Source organism: Crotalus tigris, unplaced genomic scaffold (genome assembly GCF_016545835.1).
Source record: "Crotalus tigris isolate CLP2741 ecotype Arizona unplaced genomic scaffold, ASM1654583v1 scf7180000024359.8030256, whole genome shotgun sequence".
Classification (NCBI taxonomy): domain Eukaryota; kingdom Metazoa; phylum Chordata; class Lepidosauria; order Squamata; family Viperidae; genus Crotalus; species Crotalus tigris.
Genome location: NW_024100528.1, coordinates 2621657 through 2647331, shown reverse-complemented (window position 1 = coordinate 2647331; position 25675 = coordinate 2621657). Strand labels below are relative to the sequence as shown.

General features: G+C 35.2%; 2 protein-coding genes across 5 annotated transcripts; one reads left to right on the top strand and one right to left on the bottom strand.

Moving 5' to 3' along the window:
• The first annotated feature begins 2217 nt into the window (after nucleotides 1–2217).
• DRD3 (dopamine receptor D3) lies at nucleotides 2218–9066 on the top strand. The gene is given in 6 exon segments (XM_039327328.1): nucleotides 2218–2316; nucleotides 3007–3119; nucleotides 4120–4137; nucleotides 4139–4260; nucleotides 7462–7572; nucleotides 7575–9066. Coding segments are annotated over 6 exon segments (552 nt in total). The 3' UTR covers nucleotides 7664–9066.
• Nucleotides 9067–11589: 2523 nt separating this feature from the next.
• On the bottom strand, nucleotides 11590–25653 carry QTRT2 (queuine tRNA-ribosyltransferase accessory subunit 2). 4 transcript variants are annotated; one of them, XM_039327228.1, is made up of 9 exons: nucleotides 25522–25653; nucleotides 22711–22949; nucleotides 22118–22168; nucleotides 20678–20754; nucleotides 20271–20480; nucleotides 19027–19226; nucleotides 15745–15896; nucleotides 14247–14361; nucleotides 11590–12675 (listed from the first exon to the last, which is right to left on the bottom strand). In XM_039327228.1, exons 2-9 carry the CDS (start codon nucleotides 22838–22840, stop codon nucleotides 12444–12446), a joined length of 1167 nt encoding a protein of 388 aa, XP_039183162.1. In that variant the 5' UTR covers nucleotides 22841–22949; nucleotides 25522–25653; the 3' UTR covers nucleotides 11590–12443. The 4 variants fall into 4 exon arrangements, with proteins under 4 accessions (XP_039183162.1, XP_039183166.1, XP_039183164.1 ...); XM_039327232.1 differs by lacking the exon at nucleotides 25522–25653 and having other exon boundaries at nucleotides 22118–22173; nucleotides 22736–22946; XM_039327230.1 differs by lacking the exon at nucleotides 25522–25653 and having other exon boundaries at nucleotides 22736–22917.
• Nucleotides 25654–25675: the final 22 nt, after the last annotated feature.

Genomic DNA, 25675 nt, shown 5'->3' with positions numbered 1-25675 from the left:
TGTTTTGTTAACGCTAATGTTGATTGTTCTATAATCCAAAACAATATTGCTTATTGAACAGAAACTGATATTTTTAAAAATAACAATATCCAACTTTGTAATATAAGACTATGGAACAAAATTCTGAATGCAAGTTATGAATATCAGTTTGACCATTAATGTTTGATTGTATCTATAAAATGTAGATGAAGATATCTTTAACTTATTGTCAAGACTTTCTCCAGATTGTATATCTCCAGTTCATTAGATAGTATATTTTGCCAAGAGTTGAAGAAGTAGTACCCATGAATGGGACATCTGTGAATGACATATAAAAACATGGAGAGGGCTTCTCCAGAGAACATATAAAACAGTTATTTAAATGGTGAATCACTTACAATATATCTTGCTTCGATGTCAGCACAGCATGTAACCCATGTACAATGCAAGATTTATTAATCTAACAGCAACTGATGAGTTACAAATGGTAGTTGTTAGGGATTTGGAATTTGGCTGTCCAATACAAAATGATATATTTTGTGTTAGCAATCTGCAAAATCTTCATTCCTTTCTAAATCTAAACAAATTCATTAATTAGAACAGCAAATGTAGAATTCATGACGGGTATAAATGGATGCTGAGCGTGTAACTGTTTTAAGTAACAGAATTTAAAAAAAAAAATTGTGCATGACACAGGTCAAAAATTGTAATTATGTATTGGAATAAAAACATTATCCATAAATATGGAAAAGCTCATACTTGAAAGATGACAAAAATCGACTAAATTAACATGGCAATGAATTAAGTATTTAGGTTTTAAATGAAAGTTATATCTTGCTTAACTGTGCTATAAATTAATCTATTGTGGGCTCTGATTTGTATTTTTCTAAAAAATAAGTAATTAAAATAGACAAATATATGACTGACATGAGATAATGTATGAAAGTCACTAGTGATACCTTGCTAAGCTTATTAAGGGCAATAATAAGATGAAGCCTCAAACAGGAAACAACCTCAAAAGCTCAAGAAGGTATAAAAACTCACCACTCCCAGCTTTTCCAGAGCCACTTTTCTGTCTGGCTTTGCTCTTCAATAAACCACAACCTCCTTTCTAAAGCAGTCTCCATTTTGTTTATTCCCAGCTTGGACTAGACCAGTGGTTCTCAACCTTTTTAATGCAGCGACCCCCAACCAGTCGTAAGTCGAGGACTACCCAACCGGTCATAAGTCGAGGACTTTCCCTGCCCGGGAGCACCGTGCATGCATGGTGCCGCCCCCTGCGCCAGCTGAGGCATAGCTGGCAAGCAGTAGAGACGGCGCAGGCCAACCACCGGCTGGGCCACCAACTGGCCCAGCCCAAGGGAGGTAAGGCACCCACCGGGCCCCACGCACGCCAGCAACCTTTCCTGCGCCCGCTGGCCTCCCACCTCCCACCCCTGACCCTCTTTTACTTACATTTTTAGTAGTTGCTCAGCAGGGAGGGGTGGAAACTTCCAGACAGCTCGCCTTCACTGCAGACAACTTGTAGCACCGTTTGCAGAATGGGACTTTTGGCGGGCTCAGCAGGGCAGAGACAGCCTGGACAATTCCTATTGGCTTTTGAAAGCCAATAGAATTAGACTCTATTCAAGAGAGTCTATTCTATTGGCTTTCAAAAGCCAATAGAATAAAAGGGAGTAGCACAGCTAAGGAAAAGGGGGAAAAATGGCGGACTGCGTTGTTTGGCGACCCCCGTGAAATGGTCGTTCAACCCCAAATGGGGTCCCAACCCACAGGTTGAGAACCACTGGACTAGACCCTGATGAAGATTTTTCTTTCAATGAAGTGGATGGGCCTTCACTTGTTTGCGCAGCCCAGTTTCTGGTATGCCACAGCCCGGTGCTCTCCATGGACCAATGGTTGGGAACCCCTGAGTTAAGGAACTGTTAGCATCAGACACTGACCTGGCTGCAGCATCAAAAGCATATCTTTGTTCCTGCCAGGTAGGTGGTCTTTCTCCTTTGCACTGAGAGGTACATATTATTCCAAGACCATTTTTCCCAGGTACTACTGCCAAACCAGGAATCTGCAATTTTTATATCTACTTTTAACTTCTGTAAAGAAAGCTGAAATTATTTTGGTTACATTTCATTCTGTAACTTTCGCTCTATTTATCTAATCTTACAAAACTATTCTGAATGTAGTAGATCCCAAGAAATGGGGCCTTCTCTTTTGCTGTGCCTTTAGAATAGCACCTCCATGGATATCTACATGGTCCACCCACTGCCCTCTCCATCAAAATTTATTAAAAACCTAGCTTTTCCCTCAGGCCTAAGATGGATTGATGAGCTCTTTAAGGTAGGAAGGGATATGGAGGCATGGTTTCATTCCCTTGAACAGTTTCTACTCTATGGAAGCTTGATGTTCATATGGACTCTTCTTTTAATTTTGTGAAGCTACCCAGAAGCATTTGAAGTGCGGAGGGCCTAGAAACTTAAATAAGTAGATTTAGTTCACATTCCAAACTGAGACCTAAAATAGTTAGGTTCTGACATAGTTCAGTGTGGGAACTCACTCATTATGCATTAGCATTAACCATTAATTAAACCATTAGAGCTTGTTCTACAAAACATGGGTAAAAATCTTGGTTTTCTGTTTCAATAAACACAGTCTTAGTAAATGATGAAAAAGACTCTTTTAAAATCTCTCCAGAGGCAGAATACTGGGGCAGAATACTGACCCTATGAAAGGAGATAAATTAGAAATCATACTCTTTCTTACAGATATGTGCTCTCATTATTAATATAATTCAATTTATAAATTGATTAGACTTCTGAGTGCATTTTTGCTTATCAAAGGTATTGTCAGATATTCAGCTGTGTCCCCAAAAGGATAATAAAACTTTACTTCTGAGGAGAACCATGACATTTCATTTATTAAGTTCATTTTTAAAGAAAGCTAAACAGTTGTTATTGGAAAATGCATCGTCATTGTGGTGTGCTGTAGTTCAGTGCAAGATAATACAAATATCTTGTAATTGATAATCAGGTAACTGGAGGTGTGTGGAATTTCAGCCGTGTCTGTTGTGATATATTTGTAACCATGTATGTAATGATGTGTACAGCCAGTATTTTAAATGTCTGTGCTATCGGTATTGATAGGTAAGATTCCAAATAACCAACAAGAAATCTGGATGAAAGTGAAACATTGTTCGATTAGTCAAAAGAGGGAAATGTAATAAATGTGAATATATTACTGTGAAGTTTAAAACAGAGAACTCATCCAAGAATTGTACACCATATTATATTTTTACTATGTAAATCTTATCAGATTTATGCCTGCTCTCTTGCATCTGAGAGACCATGATACTAGTTAAAAATAAAATAAGAGGGGAAAATATATTGCATTCACATATATGTATTGGCATCTCTCTCTCTCTCTCTCTCTCTCTCTCTCTCTCTCTCTCTCTCTCTCTCTCTCTCTCTCTCTCTCTCTCTCTCTCTCTCTCTCTCCCTCCCTCCCTCCCTCCCTCCCTCCCTCTCTCTCTCTCTCTCTCACACACACACACAGGGGGAGAATGTATTGCCTGAAAAAGACATTTTTGTGTTCCAAACATCTATTCCACTCTAGAAAAACTCCAGTACTTCAGAAAAAATAAAAAAGATATAGTTGTACCATTTCTATTAATTATTCTTCTCCGGACACAACACTTCCACAGAAAATCAGAATATTCACAAAGTGCATTTCATTAATAAAGATGCCAGAGCACCATCCCAAAATATTATTTAACGAACAGAACATGCAATAATAGTATTATAAAGAAACACATGTGTAAAGTGTATGACATCTTGAGGGAAAAAATCTACTTCTATCTTACTATCTATGTGTTTGATCCATTATATTTTCTTAATTTTGACAAAAGATATATCTATTTTTGTTATTTTTTCACTCTCTATCTGTTTGATTTTAATCTCAAACTATTATTGTTAATAATCTCGGATTATTTTTCTCTTCTCCACTGTGATTATATTCATTCTGTCTTCCTTCTGTTCTTTCTCTGGTTTTTCCTTGACCTTTTCCTAATCATTTTTCTTCATTTCTAGTATATTTTCTACAACAGCTACTTCACCATCCATACTTTAAAGCTGATTTACTTTGCAGATACTCTGCAGTGATTATGCTGTACCTTACAATACAACACTGGCTCCAGCTCTTGCTGGAGAGTTTCTATTATGATAACAATAGTGTGGTTATTGGCATTTGCTGTTTCCTGCCCTCTTCTCTTTGGCTTCAGTACCACAGGTAAAGAACAACAACCGACCATATGCTTAACTATGAGCCACTCAATTATAATATGAAATCATTAATCAATATTTTAAACAAAGTTTATCTGGAGGGGATGTTGGGTAGATTTAGAATTTTGCAGAAGTGTCATGGTTGTTGCCAAGAAAGGTTTCTCAGGTGATCAATTACATTTGTGAAACACCTGCTGTAGTTTGTGACCAACCACCAAGGGCTAGTAAGTCTAAAAGTTAGATAGGAAGTCAATGCCTCCATAACTGCAGTTTGAGATGGGATTTGTGCCTTCAGAATCAAAATATGTCCCCATTGAAAATGCACAAAGCCTTTTTCCTACTACAATAATGTCTTGCAGTACCTTCACCTACTATCCTGAAATGAAATAAAACCTGCGTGTCCTCCTTGCTATTTTTTGGCAAGGCAATGATTAGTTTAGGACAGGTCTGCACACTCATAGCAGGCAAAGCACCATATTAATAGCTTACAAATAATTGCAGGCCACAAAAGAATATCTGTTACTGTTATCAGCCATTCGGCAACTATCAGTAGCTGGTATTAGCAATAGAGCTGGCCAGGTTGGTGAAGTCTGGAAATTCTGAAAACACTTTGCAGAGTGTCTTTTGGGGTAGAAGTAGTTATGAAAACCTAAGTAGCAGTGGCAGATTCTTCTTGGTGGCAGCAATATTTGGCAGGAGAGGATTGGTTTTCAAAAAATGCCAGCAGGCTGCCCAAGGCTACCTAGCAGATCACTTGTGTACCATGGGCTGTGTGTTGTGCAGGCTTGCTCTAAAGGTTTTTAGTGGGGAAATGACCTTTATTACTCCTCATACATTTAAAATATCTAAAGTACATACAAAACCTCCACACAAAATTCATACAAGGGAATTCTACTTTTTCTTTGTCTGTAAAGTCGTGCCTGTTTTTCCTTCTCTTGGTTACTCCAATACTTCCAATTGTCATATGAACATTAGTGACAGCTGGTGGCTACTGAGGTTGGTGTTCCAAAGACAGTCACTGTGGATGACTCAAAGTACACAATGATAAAACTAAGGCTAAGGATATATAGATTTTCTACTCATAATTCACTTTTATAAATCTCAAAAACACTATACCTAGGGAACAGGAAAATATTTCACAATATTTCACAATATTTCTGAAATATACCTTCTCACACAGAGACAGGGGACAAGATTTAGCTATATATATATATGTAGGTCTTTGGTTGTTCGGGTTTTCTCCCGCGTAAAATTGGAAGTGTCTTGGCGACGTTTCGACGAAGTCCCATTCGTCATCTTCAGGTTGGTGCTTTCAGCTTCGTGCTTTGAGCAGCCATGAAGCTGAAAGCACCAACCTGAAGATGACGAATGGGACTTCGTCGTTCAATAATGTTGGTAAAAATGCGACTCCCGGGCATAATTATAAATAGAATAAATAATACTTGATCACCGGGAGAGTTATAAGTAAAAATACTTTACTAAAAATACTTTACTATACTAAAAGGTTGCCAAGCTTTCATTGGGAAAACTCCCCAACATCATCAGGGCTAAAAGGCCATTCTGACAAGGTGGTTTAAATGGGTTTGGTCGACGTCTGCACGCGGCTCTTAGACCGCGTCACTGGCCCCGGCTGATCAGCTGATAAGCGGAATGGATATCTGACGTTATGTTCTTACTCGTCATTCCTTCGAGTTCTTTTCTTTATTTCTCTATTGCTGATTTCTGGGGTCATTGGCAAACCTATGTCCCCCTCTCTCCTGGTGGTATTCCCGTCACATGGGGGGGGATTTAATTTGATACAAGAAAACATCGTTTTCCCCAGCTGGGTGGTAGCAGCTGCCTTGACAATAACAGTAGAAAAGTCAGAGTTTTTGTGTGTTTTTAACCAGTGAATCTCCAAAGTGGTGAGGATTGGGGTCTGGTCACTGCTCTCTGCTTGCTTATTATAAAAACTGACAATGACCACCTACTTTGCACACAACTCAGGGTAGCTTAGCAATGTGACTCAGGCTCCTTCCTTCCTGCTGCTCCCAAGGTTTTCTGCTTAAGCTTCTAGCCTTTTAACCCTTCTGGCATCTACATATTTCAGACCTGTCCTCAGATTTGCATACAACATCTACAGGACCCAGTTTAAGAGCTCCATCTGATAGGAATGATTTCTTCAGCAGTGTGAAACACTGTCAAATAAATGATGCTGCTTTTAACATTCTAGTCTTATTTCTCATTTTGTGAGAGAAACGTTCTATTTACAGTTTTAGATTTATGATCCTAAATGACATTATTGCAGTACTAGAAATCTCAGTTGGAAACACAGAATGTCATCGGCAATAACCTCAGTCAGTCTGCCTCAGGCAATATAATGAAGAAGAGATGGTGGATATTTTTGACTGCAGCTGTTAAGTTATATTATGAACTTTATAACTGGTAATTACACTAGAGACACAAATTGTTCAGAATACTAGTTTTTTAAATATCAGTTATTAGCCCTGCACTGATGCATTAAAGATCTGTATTATCAACAACACTCTGCATCAGCTTAATATTGGCCTTATACTGATTACCAAGAATAGTTACCAAGGTAAGAACTGAAGCAGATAGTATATTTTTTTATTATATTTTTAAAAGTTATATTTTGGCACTCATAAGATGGTGTGAAAATTGTACATTGATGCCACTTTCAGAAAAGATCACTAAGGCTTATTTTAAGGAAAAGTAGATATAGCAGGTTATGAAGCCAAAGAACCAGGTACTTAATACTGGTTTTGATTCATATTTTTCCCCATTTTGTTTCCAGCCATAGAGAAAAAATAACCACGTTATCTCAATTCAGATTACCAAGAAATTTGAAGTACCTTGCTTCAAAGGAGAATAAATTAACAAAAAAATACTCACATTTAAATAGCTTTTTCCATTATCTTTTTAAAATAAATCTACTGTATGCTAATTAAAATTATATTTAGTCTTATATTGCTTTGTTCTTTGCTTTTAATAAGACATGTGAACAGACAATCAAGGATCTCCAGGTATTTTCTAGAGTAATGTGCAGTTACCTTAAAAACAGATAGAACTAGTTTGACCTTATTCACTTCAGAGTGGCAGCTTGCCTTTATATGAGGGCCTTTAGATTTGTGTGAATGAAGATTTAGGTCCACAATTAAATACTACTGAGCAACAGTGTGTTGCTTTCTCATTTTCTTTTACATCTTAGAGACTTTTATAGTCTGCTGGCTGCCTTTCTTTGTGACACCTATATTGAATTTGTTGTCAAGTCATTGTCAGGTCTGCCACATTTCCCCAGAACTCTACAGTGATACCACTTGGCTTACACCAACAGTGCCCTCAACCCTATCATCTATTCTATATCACCTTCAACAATGAATTCCGGTAAAGCTTTCCTCAAGATTCTGTAGTACTGAAAACTTGGAAAGTGCCTCAGCTTTATATTCCTTGCAGAAACAGTGAAGGAAGGTATAGCTGAGATTGGTTTTATGTACATCAGGATGAATTTTCTCAATTAGTGGTGAATTTTGGACTAATTTTTCTATGGCTTTTCTCTATCATCTAATGTGGAAAATATTTTTGTAATAGTGAGATTCATGAATTTCGTGATTTGTGGTAAAGTCTTCAAAATTGTACTACCACAATATTTGGTACTGTAATATATTTTCATTAGTTACAGAGTTCAAGGAACACAATTTGATGAGCACAGCCGATGCCCTGGAATTTGCATCCCTAGCAAACACATATTCTGACATTGTTTCAATGGTTTCAATGTGCAATATTATTATGATTGCTTGCTGAGCACTTTAATAGAATTACACTTTTAAGATATCTCCTAGCATAAATATTTGGGGGTGATATTCAGATGATTTGCCACTTAAAATGGGAAGACCTTCTGTACTCTTCATTTTCTTCACTTTTTCTACCCTATGCATATTCCATAAATTTCTTCAGTACCATCACCGGCTGCCTATAGACATCTATAGATCTGAAGATCCTGATAACCACCTTATAATGTGAGGGCACTTTCATAAGGACACATACAGGACCATTGGTCAAACAGGCAAGTTACTCTAAAGACTATTTTTCATGAAGCACAATAAACTATTTGTTTAATAAATCCACTTGTCCCAATCCACCAACCAAATTAGTTAATTCTTTTCATACAAAGAAGTCATTGTAATTACTTGTAATATATTTACTAGGTCAAGAAATTGAATTCAAACAGACTTTCTGGAGTAAGTTGTTCTGGAAGTTTCAGTAATGCAACCACAAAAAAAAAAAAAACAACTCATCATGCTAGGCTTAATTATCAATAACAATGATTACATACACTACATTCGATTGTTTTAGCAATTGAGTTCCATCAGGCACTTTCTCCCTCTGATTTGCTCTTTGTGAATCTTACTTTGAAACAGATGATGAAACTCGGTCCCACCTTGCAGCTAAATCTCACCTTAAGGGGAAGCTTTCATCCTGCCTTCAACCTTCGCTTTCTCGGGAAGGTTGTCAAGATGGGAGTGTGCTGCAGCCCCAGAAGATCCTGGAGGAAATGAATTTTTTGGGGCCCATTCTGTTGGCATTCAGGCCTGGATATGGGATGGAAATGCCACAGATCATGTTTCTGGTGATCTCTGTCAGGAGTGGGATAGGGATCGTGCAGTGTTGTCCTAGGTTAGCTTCCTCCTCTGAGGCCGTTTCTAGTCAGTGTTTTTTTTTTTTAATAATTTTTTATTTTTCCAAACTCTCCCCCATAGATATACCGTGATATTTATCAGATGTTAACATACATTCTTTTAACATTCATATATAAGATACTTTTAATAAAATGAAATAAATACATACACATAACTTTTGGTGTTGCTCGCCCATTTCCCCTTTCACTGTATTCACACTCCTTCTTCTCTACCTTCTTTCTCCCTTTCTTCTCTTCCCTACTTCCCTCTTCTTCCTCTCCTCTTCTCTTTCCTTCACCACTCTCCTCTCCTTTCTCCCCACTTCTCCTCCAACCTTCCTACTTCCTTCTCCCCTCCTTTACTCTTTTCTCTCTCCTTTCCTTTGTTCCCTCTTATCCCTCTTCAGATACAATTCAGGGGTAATGTCCAAGCAACTCCTCTCTCCAAATTTCCCTATCTGTATTATATACAATAAGATTAATTTTCTCTTACATTAATACTTCTATTTATCTAATCTTCTAGATATATATTTCTATAAATATTTATACAACCTCCAGTTATTCAATACTGTGTCGCCTGGGTCTCCCTCCTTATCTGCTCCTTCTTCTTCCAACTAAATCAGTGGTTCTCAACCTTTTTAATGCCGCGACCCCCAACTGGTTGTAAGTCGAGAACTACTCAACTGGTCGTAAGTCGAGGACTACTCAACTGGTGCAGCACCGTTTGCAGAATGGGACTTTTGGCGGTCTCAGCAGGGCAGAGACAGCCTGGACAATTCCTATTGGCTTTTGAAAGCCAATAGAATTAGACTCTATTCAAGAGAGTCTATTCTATTGGCTTTCAAAAGCCAATAGAATAAAAGGGAGTAGCACAGCTAAGGAAAAAGGGGAAAAAAATGGCGGACTGCGTTGTTTGGCGACCCCCGTGAAATGGTCGTTCGACCCCAAATGGGGTCCCGACCCACAGATTGAGAACCACTGATCTAAATTGATGTTAACTATCTTTTAACCGTATTCTCTTTTCAGCTAATCATAAAACGTTCCCCAGATTTCATAGTAGTCTGACTCTGTCTTATCTTTGTCATTGTTAGTCTATTCATTTCTGCACATTCCAGTATTTTCCCAATCACCTCTGCCGCTGGGGGGGCTTTCAGTGCTTTCCAATTTTGTGCAAACACAATCCTGGCTGCCAGAATCAGTGTTGATCAGGAGCAAGAGCTATGACCCTTAGCATCTGCTTTAGATGATCCTGCAAGGATCAGTCTCTCTCTGCTCCTGTTTAATATCTACATGAAACTGCTGGGTCATCATGGGGTGAGAGATTATCGGTATGCTGATAATACTCACCTCTACATCTCTGCCCATGGTGAGCTAAACAATGCTATAACTGACCTTTCTTGGTGCCTGGAGAGTGTTGAGGTCTGAGTGAGGAGCAACAAGTTAAGCTGAGCCATGGCAAGATGTAATAGTATTAACTGCAGTGCTCCTTGATTCTTGGGGATTTGCCATCTTGTGGATTGGATTGCACTACCCCAGACACCTGGTGCATAACCTGGGAGTTCTCCTGGACTCACAACTCCTGGTGGCAATAATGGCCAGGAGAGTTTTTGCACAACTGTGTGTTGTGTGCCAGTTATGTCCATTCATCACTAGGCCCTTCTCAAAGTCACTTGTGTCCTGCTCACCTCCCCTTTGGACTATTGTAATGTGCTTTACATGGGACTACTCTGAACAGTATCTGGTAATTTCAGTGGGTTCAAAACACAGTGGCCCACCCAATTTTGTGCAAGCCAAATCTGTGCACCTGTCACCTTTTACAGGAGTTGCATTGATTGCTGATTTGCTTCTGGGTGTAATTGAAGATGCTACCTATCACATTTAAACCCTGAATTGAAACCAGGTTATTTAAAGGACTACCTCTCCCCAGTTACATCTATCTGGCCCATCAGAGTGGGAAGGAAGGGCATTTTGTGAGTTTTATCTATTAAGGAAATACATTTGGTGGTACCAAGAAAAGTGACTTATCTGCAGTGACCATCCTCAACTGAGGAAAGAATGTTCCAGAGGATAGGGACTATGGCAGAAAAGGTATGTCTCCTAGGCCCCGCCAGCCAACATTCCTTGGCTGACAAGACCTTTAGCATTCTCAACCTATCAGACAAATTTGGACAGGTAGAAATCACTGCAAGGTGGTTTTATGTAATCTGGTCCCAAGCCCGAAGAGCTTTAAAGGTGACAATCAGCACCTTGGATTGCATCTGAAAACAACCAGGCGATCAATACAGCTCACACTATAATGGTATTACATGTGTGAATCATTTAACATGATTGATCAAAACATGAAATAAGGTAAGTCAATTAAGATGTTTTTTTGACAAATTCATATTGACCACTGATAATTACTGTATTGTTTTCAGTAATGCTTAAATCCAGCTCTTTCTTAATTAGACTTGGCTCTTACAAGAGAGATGGGGACAATTTATCACTCCAGTTTTCATATTGGCCTTTTGCAGAATCATCTTGCTTGATCTTCCCTCTCTCACAGTTTTTCTCTATTTTATGAGTTCCCTCCTTCTCTTTTATTTTCCACATTCCTCACTGCATTTCCCAGATGGAATACAAAAATTTAAGGGTTTTATTAAAGTTCCCCATGCAGTATAATAAATTTAATAATATAAAAACTTTTAATGTTCAAATATAATAGTAAAAAAATCCAGTAAAAAAGAAAATTGAAGAAATAATATAAAGAAACCTGAAATATATTATTTGCTAGATTTTCTTTTACTATCAAAACCTTACTCATCCCCCTCTCAAAACACTACCGTAAAAGGATATTGTTGAAAGAATGCAATCCATACCCTTGAGATAAACAGCCACTTTTTGTTATTATTAAAATCAGGTTCTCTAATAGACAACTTACAACATATGTAAAAAGCTCTCTATTCAACAAGAAAACAGAAGACTTTAAGGAATGCATTATTTTAAAATGTTCCCACCATCAGAAGTGTCCAAGTGAGACATAATTCATAACAGGAACTATATTTTTCCTATGATTTTTAGCTACTGTATGTCATCTCTTCCTGATATTTTAAAAAAACAAAAAAACAAAATAAATTAATATACAATAATAGTACACTTGTATCTCAAACTGATGTGGAGTTGTTTTCCCATTCTCCTGATTAGTTGATGTTCTTTTCTTCTCACTGCCGTTCAAATGTCCATAAATTATTAATATCATTAATACAATTCAGAAAAATATGTGAATTCTTATAGAGAATATCCTTATTTTTATCTTTTTCAAAGATTAATACCTCTAAAAAAAAATCTCAACCTTTCCCAAAATTATAGGGACTAAGAAAGTTATACTCAGATGTGAGATGTTAGGCAAAATATGGATTTTCTTTTGTCGTGGTATCCCTCATTGTATACCAGCTCTTCTCCATAATATTGATCCAGAAGGGTAAGCCAGGTTGGTGAAGCAGTTTTTTTTTTTTTGTTTTTTTACATATCTGACCTCAGAGGGCTTGCCTGCTGATAATCATGCTCAATTGATCCAACTTATCTTCTTTCAAAGCATTTCGGATAGAAGAAAAGAAGCTAAAGTAATGCTGAAAGTTATGCATCGTAAGAAGGACATAAGCCAGCAGCTCTTTGGTTATGAGGAGGTGATGAATATAAGCACGACTGTGGTTTTGACAGCAATAGCATGAGCATCCATTTACTAAAGGATTAAAATCATCCTGGTACCTAAAAGAGAAAAGCACATTCATGAATAAGAAGTAAATCATCCATGCAGCTAAGCCTAAACTTTGGGACCAATGTGGTAACTCTAAAAACTAACTATAAGTTAATTGTTGAATACAGCATGAACACTTAATGGTCACTAATATTATCATCATTATATACCATTATCCATATACATGGTTCTTCAAAAAAATGTCAGAACAGGTCATCAGTTTAAGGACCTTACAATCTAGAGACCTGCTAGCATATTTTGCTGTAATGTTGTGGTTGAAATTAACAACAGATATTAGATCAGTTGACAAAAAACTTATCAGTTAAGAGAACACCAACCGGAATGTTAAGAAATTTAAAAATATATGCTGTCATGATTTTCATAATGAAAAATCTTAGCAACTTCTTTTTAGTATGAATTACTGCTGTTCTCTGTACTTTATACTTTTATTCAGACTTATTTTTGTAATGATTATATTATTTTATTGTATTCCCTAGTGGTCCAACCTGCATAAAAAAATATGAAAAGAAATGTTTAATATGGGGAACTGCCCCTACAAGTTTGGCATGCTGGATTTTTTTTTAGATTTTTTTTTTAATACATGACATGATTACAGCAGGACCAAAGTAGTATGGGACAAGCAACAAGACAGAACCAGCAAGTATGACCCTGTTGTCTTTTAAATAATGTCATTCATGGAGAAAAAAGACTCTGAGAAAGCTCTATGATATTTTTAACATTACAAGAGATCCATATAACCAGACTGTTAAGCACATAGTTGCAAAAACATCATGATGAAGATATCTAGGTATCCTGTTAACCCTATAAAATTATATGGCTCAACACATCATATAATAGGACAGGTAAGGTTTCATGAATGTCCCTAACTATAAGATCATCCCCCAAGAATGTCTAAAGCACAGCATCAAATCCCAAGCCATGAAAAATGATGTTTTTTAAAAAATGATTGTGATCTAATTTTTCCTTCGCCCAGACATACCTACAGTTTTGAAAGCATCAACAATATTTAGTAGCAAACAGAAGACAGGATATTTATTCAATAGCAACTAGGAATGAATGATTATTGGTATTCTGCAGAATTATTGATCAGCCATGACTTGATACAGTAAATTCATATGCAAAATGACTTAACAGTTCCTTTAAATTCAATGGTACTTGTTTTCAGATAAATAAATAAAGTATAAAAAGGACCCTTTTGACGACAATGGTTTCCATGTAATTTGTCAGATCATGCAAAATTTGAAGAGCTAAGGTTTTCTCAGAGAAAAATTGAGATTTTTTCTTTTCAAATGCTAAATATCTATTAGGGCTAAAACTTCATTTTTTGAGTGAAATTGGTAAACAACCACAATAATAATTTTCAGCAACTGTAATTAGAAGTAGTTCTTAAGAAGGCAAAAAAGGTGGGAGTGGGGAATATTAAACAACCACCTGTTTATGAAATTAGGCACACAATGTTCAGGAGAACTTATTTCCCAATTAATGCAAAGACCACTATAACATTACTCGGGACCCACCTATAGGAAAAGCTGGAATTTTAACTAAACAGAAACCAACATACTTTATTTCTTTTAGATATATTTCAAATGAAGTCATTTCTTGAGCTTCACTGCATGTTTCATCTTTTGTTTGTTCCTCATCTTTCCTCACTTCTGTTTTTTCATCTTCTTTTATACCTGCAAAAAAGTAGAAGTTCATACTTAAAGGCTATGGCACTATTTAAAATAGTTGTCACAAAATGTGGAATCAAATAGTCTTGATACTTACAAGGCAGTAAAATAGGTTAAAGGGAGACAATATAATGTTAAAAACTTGAAATGTAAATGGCTGCATTTCTCATTGTTTTGTAACTATCCACTTACACAAAATAAGCAATACAACTTTCTAACCAAATTTTATTAAATGCAATGTGGACTTGTACTTATTTTTAATTAAAACATTCATGTTCTATCAATTTGCTCTTACAATTTAATCAGAAAAAGGAAGTTGAGCCATCAAGGCAGTGATATAATCTTAAAAAAGAAAATATCCTATTTTCCAACTGTAAATGTCTAGCAGGATGAATCTTTCATAATCATGATCAGGAAAAAAGATATAAAATACATGGAAATCCTTTTCATTTTTTGAATATTCTAAAACTAGATTATGAGTTTGTATATACTTTAATAAAATGCACAGAGACCTGACAGCTTGTCTTACAATGGTGAGAAAAATAATAGATTATTTAATATTTGCATGTTACTGTAGAACCTGTATGAATTGTTAAATTTTGAGAAGCTTCTAAAAAATGTAAAGACAAAAGATATAAAAGATCTGAGCTGTCAAGGCATGAAAATCCTAGCCCTTAAGTACAAAACAACAAATTGTGCACATATGACTCTGATTAACATATACGTTTTTTTATTTGCTTTTTTAAGAAAAAAGCAGCACAAGAAAAAGTCCTTAAAAAGTATCTTGCTTTCTTCACCCAATGGGGTTGAAATGAGGAGTTATTTAAATCTTCTGATTTAAAATACTAACCATCAGCAAAACCTTGTTTTAATAAATGAATGGGGGGAAAGAGATGTCATTATTCATATAAAGTTGTCAAATATGAAGTCACTGGGGTGATTTACATCATTTGCAAAATCTCATTACCAATGTGATAGAAATTAGATCACATGTATCTACATATCATTTATGCAATAAAATTATTACAATAATTGTATAAACTGTTGTAGAACTTTAGTTCACTGAATGCAAAATCTTCTATTCTGAGATCTGCTAAACTGAGGTTTTACTATAAATAATAGTGGTCTTAATATAACCATAAGCTTCAATTGAAAGAAGCACTTCTAATATAACAAGTGAGGTTTTGTTTACAGTGCAATAGGACAAAAAGGAGAAAGTGATTAACAACATAATTAGAACATTCTCAGAAGAATGTTAAACAGAGGAATAGGTCTACAGATTAGAATCTAAGAAATTTAAGGAAAATTTAAAGAATTTTAAAGCTCACATTACCAACATTTTATTCAAATATCCCAATAAAATACACAAAAGATTATCAAGACCAATACCTGCTGATTCAGGAAACAGTTGATAATCATAACTGAAGGACAAAGCACAGCATCGTTCTGTCACTTGGTAAGGAAAACAACTATCGAAAATATCTATTCCTCTTTTAATGCACTCCAGAACTTCATCTGGTTTACCAATTCCATGGATTAGTCTGCAATAGATCAAAACAAAAAGTAATAATTGATAGACATTTTTGCAATTTATTTTGTTCCCGTTCTATTCATATACTCCTTTCCAATTTTACCTTAATAAGTTCTGGAGTTATATTTACAAGTTCTGAGTTATACTTACAGTAATTATGCCTAATAATGAAGTCGTGTAGATATTTATAACTAGTCCCAAATAACCAACAAAATTTCTGAATAATAGATGAAGCATGTCCCATAAAGCCTGACAGAAGTCCTCTCTAAATACCTTGGGATTCATATACTCTGATTTATCAGAATTCCAAAACAGCCTTGCTCCAAGATTCAGAAGTAAATGAGAAAAACCTCAAAGGCTAACTTCCTATCCTACTTTATGAGGTAATTTATGTGAAAGTTACTTGTTATATAAGCCATTCTCCCAAAATGGGAGGCCTCTAGAAGTGTTGTACTTCTTCCAAAATCTGTCTACAGAAAAGGAAGATTGGATGGAAATTCTGGGAATCTTCTGAAAGGCACTTAGTTGGGGGAAAAAACTGCTGTAAGGATCGATTAGTTACCAACCATATCTTGAACATCTTGAGCACCTGAAATAGTAGTTGAATCCACTAAATTTAATCTAAACTTTCTCTAAAATGTAAGAGGGAAGATACAACATAATTATTTTTTGTTTCTAAGTTCTTCAACATTTCCCAATGAATATCAAATTGCTTTGCATCCCAATGGACATTATATTTGACTAATGACAGTAACTATTTTAGTAACACACTGGAACAGGTAATGAAATTGTAACAAGAGAATGTGCTTTTAATTTCTTAAACATGCTAGTTTATGTTGTTGATTCATAATATATGTTCTCTTAACAATGAAAGAAAATGAAAAAGGGAACACTCTCAATCGCCTAAAACTCTGAAGGATATATCATACTTATGTGTGTAATGTGTAAACATTCCAGCTGCAGACTCCAGTATCCTCGGATTCTTGATGGTGGTGTATATTTCCAAAATAAATGGAGAAAAAAATCCAGCCATTTTAATGATATTTTTGCACTGCCAGAAGCCTCTGTACCATTCTGGAAGTATGGAAAGCTGCACTGGACTCCTGGCATTACATCACTACAGAACTATATGTAATGATAGTATTGTAATATACAGAGCTTCTTAAAACTGAGGATGCATAAAAATATACCTGAAAGCTCATTTGATCTAATGGCTAATATACTGGACTTGAAGCAAGTAAACTTAAGTTCTACTCTTGCTTTGGCATGGAAACTAACTAAAGGATTTTGTACCAGTCATCCTCTCTTAGCCCTAAAACAAGCCAATGGCAAACCACTTCCGAAAATGTTGACTAGACTTTTTCCATACAATCATCCCGAGTCATGTTTGGTTAAAGCAAAAAAAAATAAAAAAAATAAATCCAACTACACTCAAATACACAATACACACATTTTTTAGCATTCTCTTGTTGTCATGGAAAACCAAACCAAAGCAAAGGGGATAAATCACAGTATTAGTATATTGCAAAACTGACTTTCAGAATTTCTAATTCAATGTAACCTTGTTGTGATCAAAATAATGTTTTGAAATACAAATGAAACAATGTTTTCCCAACAGCATACACCAAAATGTCTCCCTGGGGCTTGAAAATGTAGCTGGATTTACCAAGCTTCTTGCACTGTTATTAGGGATGCCAGACTCTAAATTCATTTGGCACATCTGACAAGACTGGAGAAGTGAAGGAATAGCAATTTTGCTCTCCACAGGAGTAATGTGCTGACAACTATATAAACTAATTTAGTTTTTAAGCTTCCTGAATAAGATAATTACATTCTGTTAACAAAACAATTACACAATTCACTAACATCTGTAGTTCCTTAAATGCAACCTTTCTAATAGCAATCTAAGATACTTATTAAAAATAGAGTAACGCCTGCAAAATTTGACAGGCATACTGTTGTCTCCCTTTATTTGTATAATACATCTTTATCTAAACTTGAGAGAACAAAAATGATAATTATTATAAAAATCACCTGTTTATCATGAGGAAGGCAAACTGTGCTATTATTCAATATCAATTATTTTTGAAAGACTTTTTGGTGAGAATTAAAGAGAATTGGGTTCTCCTAAGGAACATTGAACAATAGGATTCGAAGCTGAACTAGACAACTCTGAAACCAAGTCTTGTTCTTTTCATGTACAAACACATACACACATGCACTTTAAAAACTGGAAAGCATGTTGTTTTCCCAAGTTGATCCCTGGGTATATTCCAGGTGGAGTCGGGTGGATGGGTCCCATTTATTGGTTGAGTCTTCGTATATACAATGTATTGCATGATGAGATGTTATCTTATTTTTATTGTATTGTTTTTTGTCTTGTTTGTTTGATATTGTATACTATGTAGAGTCATTTTGGCAGTGCGTAATCAAATCATTGTATACTATGTAGAGTCATTTTGGCAGTGCGTAATCAAATCATTGTATACTATGTAGAGTCATTTTGGCAGTGCATAATCAAATCAAATCAAATAAAAAAATATTCAGAGCTTCAGTTGGCAACATTCTTTACTCAAAATGGTTATTTGCAGATGGCTTCATAAAATAAGGATCTGCAATTCACAGAATGAGATTTTGACTGAGGCCTCATTGTCAATTTGAAGTAGTACTACAATAGTTGAAAAATACTAGTATCATTTTTTAAAATAATAATTTTATGGTGCTAAATGAATTTACAAAAATAATGTATAACTTGTATGTATCTGTATTAATGATATTATAATAATTTCAAACTTAATAATCACAAATAATGGGATCACAAATTCCAACCTTTTTTACCTGATTTTGAATGTAATTGGGTGAATGACATAACTTTAAAAGATCCCCAGATTGCTTTAAAAATGGCCATTTTCTTACTTCCTAGCATAATTGTGGGTGCTGTGGACAATAAAACAAAGGGACAGGGGTAGCTCATGCAGCAAACATTAGCTAAAAATTTTCCAAGACTGTCTTAAATTACTAAAATCTACTTTTGCAATACCACCTAATACAGTAATTCCTTTAAAAGTGCTCTGAGTTTCTGAAAATCCTCCAAGTGCTGTATTAGGTATGCTTAAATAAAAATCCCATTTAGCTCTGACCTTGGTTTATCTTCTGGCAGTTCAGCTGTAACTGAGGATAAGAGCTCCAATTTAGTTTCTTTAGTCATGGTATTTCCTTGAAAGGCATCCAAAAGAAATCCAGCCACTGGCCTCTTGGCAGTCTCCCTGGCTGACCTTAGTCTTTCCTCCAGCACATCTCCACCTTCAATAACTCCAATCATTAAACTCTGTTGCAATTCCTGGTATAAAAGAAAGTCATATACTTATATAAAATATAAATACATCTTTGGCTCAACAGATGTTGCACAGAGTTGGAATGGCAAGTAATCTGCTTTCCAGCAAATTGTTGCACCAGTGATATCAAACAATAAGTATAGGGTGAGCACAGAACAAAAAACTTAAAATAAGCTGGCATTTATTTTTTCTTCCATCCCTTTATCATTAATATTATGATCTTAGGCAATACTTTAAATTCAAGTATGATTCATAGTCTTACTATTGATGGCTCTAGTTAAGAATATTTTAACTATTTTTAAACTATTTTTCCTAGCAGATTGAAATTTTCTTCCATTAGAGACATATAATTTCCTATTCAGATTTAATTGCCACTTCTTTATAAAAGACTTTGGGCATTATTTTTCCTACCTGAAATTTAAACTAGTTTTTTTTATTATTATTTTAAAAGGCCAAATGACTAATACTAGAGCAATTTTTGTTTTGGAAAAAAAAAGTGTATATACTAGTTTCTCAATACATATATTAAAGTTACTTTTTCATTATAATTGGCATTTCTTCCAACACAAAGATAGAGACTCCATATGAAATTTATTTTGTATTATTATTTTAAATATTTATTTCAAGATTCGAGGGCTTTATAAAGACAAGATATAAACATTTTAAATAAAATGATATTCACAGATTCTGACAGAGAAATAAAGTTTCCATTTGAGAAACTGAAATGGCTCCAATTAGAGTGCTGTGGTGTTTTTGCAAAAGGGTTTGTGGAAGAGTGCACAACAACACAGCCTTAAAATAATTTGGTTTATTAATATAAAATTAAATTAATAATACAAAGGGGATGAATCTTATATTTAGTCCTATACAACAGAAAAGAACACAGAAAGAAAGAAAAAGACAGTGTACTTATTCTGTTCTATAGATTCATAAATATAGGAGTTGTCAGAAACAATGCAAAAATTTTGCAAGTTGCGTTCACCAAACTATCTAAAAATTAGCAAGTAACTACAATGTGTATATACACCTCAAAAAGATTTAACACTTACTGGAGAATTTTCTTGCAGCTGCAGACATTCATCCAAAAAGCACAATGATCGATCTACAGATTTCTTGGCTTTTTTTCTAGAGATGTCTCCTGAAATAGTGTCTCCATCTGATAAACACTGGAACCAGTCTGGTTGGATAACCTTTTGGATGTCCATGAACTTTGATGCTGTGAATTCTTTCCGTCCTCTATTGTTCCATATAGATACAGCCTGCCAGAAATAAGGAAAGAAAAAAAAAATAGATGATTTTATGAATTAATTCCACTCACCTACTTGTTTTTCATCTGGCTATGCAGGAATCTTCAGTTGCTGCCACTACTACAGTACTATCATTCCTTAAAAAATAGTAGGGGAGGGGAGTGAATAGCTAAGACTGAAAAGTCACTAAATACTCAAATTTACTATACCTTCATGCTGTTGTAGCCATGAGGGGAGCAAACAGCAGGGTCTTGAAGGGAGCAATATAATATAGATTCTGGTATACCTGAGTCCAAAATAAAATGTTATCTTTAATATAGAGAATGAATTTTTCTATCATAATACTGTATTGTATCACTTAAATAAATTATTAATAGCCAAAAACTCCAAAAACTATAACATTCCACTAATCATTTCTAGTTACTTTTCAGGACAATGTAATCTACCTTGTTAGTTTATGGTAACAAAAACATCAGAAGGACTCTGATAGCAACTTATTCCAGTAACATTTTTTTTAAAAAAGAGCATACATTTTCAGGAGCTAAAGCTCACTTCAAAATTTGCACAGAATGGCTAGACTGTTGTATGATATAAGTGGTACAGAATTTAAGGATTTCAAATTTAATAATAAAAATGGAAAGGCCTCTAGGTTTGACACTTCATACAGACTACAGTCAAAAACTATATTAAACTTCTAAATAAATCCTAAATAATTTAATCATCATCCTTTGCAAAAAGCAAAAGTCAATCACCAGTGCCATCTCTATCCTATAATTTCAAATGGATCATGTCTTTATCCACCTCATCCTTATTTAAATCCAAAGGTATATCTCCTGGATCATAACTGATCAAAAATTAGCAAACAAAGGTTGCCAAAAGCATGCTTTATGGGAATCGCTCATAAAAAGTATTAATTTTATTTCCAGGAATTCAGCTCCTTAAGCTCTCACATGGGAGTATCACATTTATTGATTTCACTTAGAAAAAAAGATACTCTTTTGCAATGTCGACTAAACATTGCAAAAAAAAAATCAGAATTTCTTACTGACTCTTACAATTAGTAAAAATGCAAGAAACATACTATTACCAATAAAAGAGAATATACATAGCTTTTAAGAGTTGAACTGTGGAGAGCTTGATGCTCTCTGAAAAATCAAGCTGAGATAGCACTAAGGATTCCACATTTGTTATTGTTCCCATCATGACAGCTGGAGAGTTAGGGGGACAATTAATTTCTGCTCACAGATATTTTTTCTCCCCTATTCCCCCTTCCTTCCATCCCTTGCCTAAGTGGGTGCTGCTAATTGAGGGAGCCGTAATTCCTCAGAATAATGCAAGCAGCCTGGAAATTATCACAGATTTGCTGAATTTCAGGCTCACACAGCAGACCAGCAGCACTGAACCAGTTACAACAGATTCATTCATTTCTTCAGGAGTATTGGGTCATGGCATTCTGTAAGTTAGCTCATTTGAGGTACTTTGTTGACATATTTTTGCCCTATGATGCATCTTTTTGTCCAGTTTAAAGTTAGAAACATAAAGGTTTTAGGGATATATGGATAACATGCTATTCCAAATAGTTTTCAATGCAATGACACATACTTTAATATGCTCCATTAATGATTGAAAAGCTACCCCTATACTTTTACCTATGAATTTTCCAATTCCTTCTTTATATTCCTGCAAGACCTCTTGAAGATCTGCTCTGCACCCAAACAAAAAACATGTTAGATATAGACAACTATCTAAGTGATGCATTTTAGACATAAGACATAAATGGACAAAATGTAAATAATGCATTTTGAAAAGCATTTCAACATATGAATTCACTGAAGTCCGAGGTAATAGCTACTCACTATCCAATAAATATCTTTTATCTAATATAGTTGAGGAATTATAATGCAAAGTACTTCTTAAAGTGCAAAAACAGTTTCCTCAGAAGCGACTAGTGTTGCTATACATGACCAGTAAACTAAAAGATTATGCAGTTTAATGCTAGCATATAAAACCACTGTATCATTGGAATCTCATGCTGCAATCCTAGAGCTAATTGAAGAATTTTGAGAATGAATCCTGCTGAAATTAAAAGGTCTATATTTGCACAAATAGGACAGCAGTGTTTGAATGTAATTCTATCAGGAGTGCAAAAATTAATATATTACATACATATTTACGTATGTAAAACATACTCATATCTTAAAAGAAATCAGATCAAAGTCTGCATTTGCCGCATCTCTTTTACCTACAAAAGCTGAAATTGCACTCACAGTGTTGTAAGTGGAATCTGGCGAACCACAGGAACACCTTGAACATTCTCTAGTGTATCGTAGGTAAGGTGTGGTGCTGATCCCATTTTGGTATAAAGCAGACATCCTGGAATTTCCATCGACTGAACCCCTTTCTTGCCAAGATTCGTCAATGTCCCAAGGCGACAGCCATCAACTATTTTGCAGAGATTTAATTTCATCTTCATCAACACACCTGAGACAACAGCAAATGATCAATAAGCAGAGCCTTTTGTCAAACAAATGCCGCACCTCTCTGATTTTTACAATATTCATTCAGAAAATTGAGAATGCCCCTTCTGAGGAAAACTGTACACGTTTACAACAGTTGTAGCAAAGAACTTATTTTTTCCAATAGCTCCCATTCCATTTTATAATTTTATTTTATCTTATAAAATATAGAGCATCTATTGATTCTTGTAAAATATAAGTTATATTCTATACACATATGGATTTCTAGTGTGATGTTTAGTTAAGAAAGAAATATGGTATGCAGTTTGGAAGGAATTATAACATAGAGAATGTGGCTGCTGATGTCATGAAATCATTGGAATGAGAGAGGCTAACATTTTGGAACATTTGTGGAGTTTGTGATTTAAGGCATTTATTCATAACACTTCCACAAATCAAGAAAAATAGTATAGTAGTAAATTTTTAATACAATCTTTTATTTTATTAGATATTTTTTAAAAAACCATCTAGAAAAAATGGAAAGGAAAATAAGAAAAAAATAGAAAACAGGCTGACAAACTTCACAATTCTCAATAAAAATTTCAAAGCAATACTTGATTGGTGCTGCATATTAGAGCAACTTATGTCAATTAAAATATTTACAAATATTTTCATAATATCAAGTCAATGTGCAATAATTAACTACAACAGCGGTTAATGGTAATCATGTCAAAATGAAAAATTACAAAATTTCTGCTGATTTAAGAAGTTTACCTTTATTTAGGAAACCAAATAAAAACTTAGATATGGAAGCCGTGTATTAAGAGAAACTCAAAGTATGAATGCAATAAAAGTCTATATGTGAGAAGATGCACAGTGTTACAACATATTTTTTCTATGGAGGGAATTATATGTGATTTCCAATTAAAAGCATATAGTATCCTGGCAGCTGTTACCATTTGCAAAGTCAACTAGCTATACTTTGTACCTTGGGTACCTTTAACAGAAAAATGGCTACCAGAAAAGGAATTTAACATTTAGAATTTGTTTTCATTCTATAATAAATTATCTTCCAGAACTGATGGACTTTACAACATTGTTATCAAATATGAAATGTTTCAAGATGATTATGGCATTTCTAACAACTTGTAGAAAATGAGTTATTTTAACTATCAATACTGAAGCAATATAGCATCAATAAACATCTTGAACCAGTTATCTCTAAGTATAATGATCATGATATATTATTTATCTTACACTGATATTGCATGAAATTTTGTATCATGGAGGGCATTACTATTTTCCCTGCATTCAAATAAAAGTAATGAATTACTATGCATGTTTTGTTTTCAACTCTCATAAGCACCAATGAGAATGGACTGCATGAAGTAGAGTCCAAATTATGTAGAAGACATCAGGATACCTTACTTAATTTATACACCAAAACATGCCACTTATATGGACTAGGAAATAATAAATATTTATAATACTGGTAATGGACTGGAATAACACTCTGTGGTATGGCTACTAAATCTAGGCTTCACGCAAGTCTATAATGACCACTAAAGGGATGGCAAGGGGTATATTTTCTTGTCTCTTTGTAGTGACATTTTGTGATCCTTCAGATTTTTGCAACCAAGATTTGGAAGGCCTACACTAGAGTGAGAGCCTCATAACGCTGAATGCTTTAATTCCATTAAATGAAAAAAGGTTTGTATTATTTTTTTTTAAAAAAGCTTGTTAATTTTCTCTAGATCAGTGGCTCTCCAAACTACAATAGTAAAGCAAGTATACAATAGAAACTTTTCTTAATATATTTTGCTTATAATGTACAGAAAACCCAATCCAACGCCCTCCGAATATGCTCCAAAAGTACTTTTTTCCAAAGGCAACTGGACTTTGTCACAACTAAAGAAACTTCTTGGAGAAGCAAAACGTTTTCAAGAAAAAAAAAATTAAAAAGCCCAGTTGCCTTTTGAAAAAGCACCTTTGGGACAACCATGACCTGGATGATTGAGAATCTCCGTAGACCTCCAAATGTGCTGTGACAGCATCTCCAGAATCAAGTGCATGAGGGATACAGAAGTCATGATTATGATACAACTGAGGCACCAGGGTTTTCTTGGGGGGGAAGGGGTTATCTAGTCCTATGGACAGACTAGATAAAAGAAAGCAGGAGACGAAACTAGCAAACCCCGTACCCACAATACGGTACCTGTCTATGGAGATTCTCAGTCATCCAAATCGTGATTATCCCAAAGGTGCTTTTTCAGGGGCAACTGGACTTTTTTGTTTTTCTTTGAAGACGTTTCGCTTCTCATCCAAGAAACTTCTTCAGCTCTGACTGAATGGTGGGGAATGGAAGGATTTATATTCCTTGCACAATGAAAATGACCGGCTGTCCGCAAGGAATATAAATCCTTCCATCCCCACCATCCAGTCAGAGCTGAAGAAGCTTCTCGGATGAGAAGAGAAACATCTTCAAAGAAAAACAAGAAAGTCCAGTTGCCTCCTGAAAAAGCACCTTTGGGACAATACCGTACTTGCTTTTGGCCAAGAGTGTAAATAGCAATTGAATCACGCGCAACTATACTTACACATCAACCCCCGCACGCGATAAAACGCCGCTTCCGTTACGGCCTTTGATTTTTTCGTAATACTGGTTCTCCAATGGAGAATGTTTACGTCATAAAAAGTCGACGGCCGCGGATTTGATAGGAAGGAGGGAGAAAAGCGCCCACTACTTGGAGG

What these genes read in the sequence shown, in the direction of transcription:
- QTRT2 (XM_039327232.1), bottom strand. Translation starts at nt 22,941, where the DNA reads ATGAAGATGAAATTAAATCTCTGCAAAATAGTTGATGGCTGTCGCCTT. An exon ending in AGCTGCAAGAAAATTCTCCA is followed by an intron (nt 19,227 to 20,270) that starts GTAAGTGTTAAA and finishes CTTTTATACCAG; the next exon opens with GAATTGCAACAGAGTTTAAT. An exon ending in CTGCCAGAAGATAAACCAAG is followed by an intron (nt 15,897 to 19,026) that starts GTCAGAGCTAAA and finishes GATCTATTGCAG; the next exon opens with ACTAATCCATGGAATTGGTA.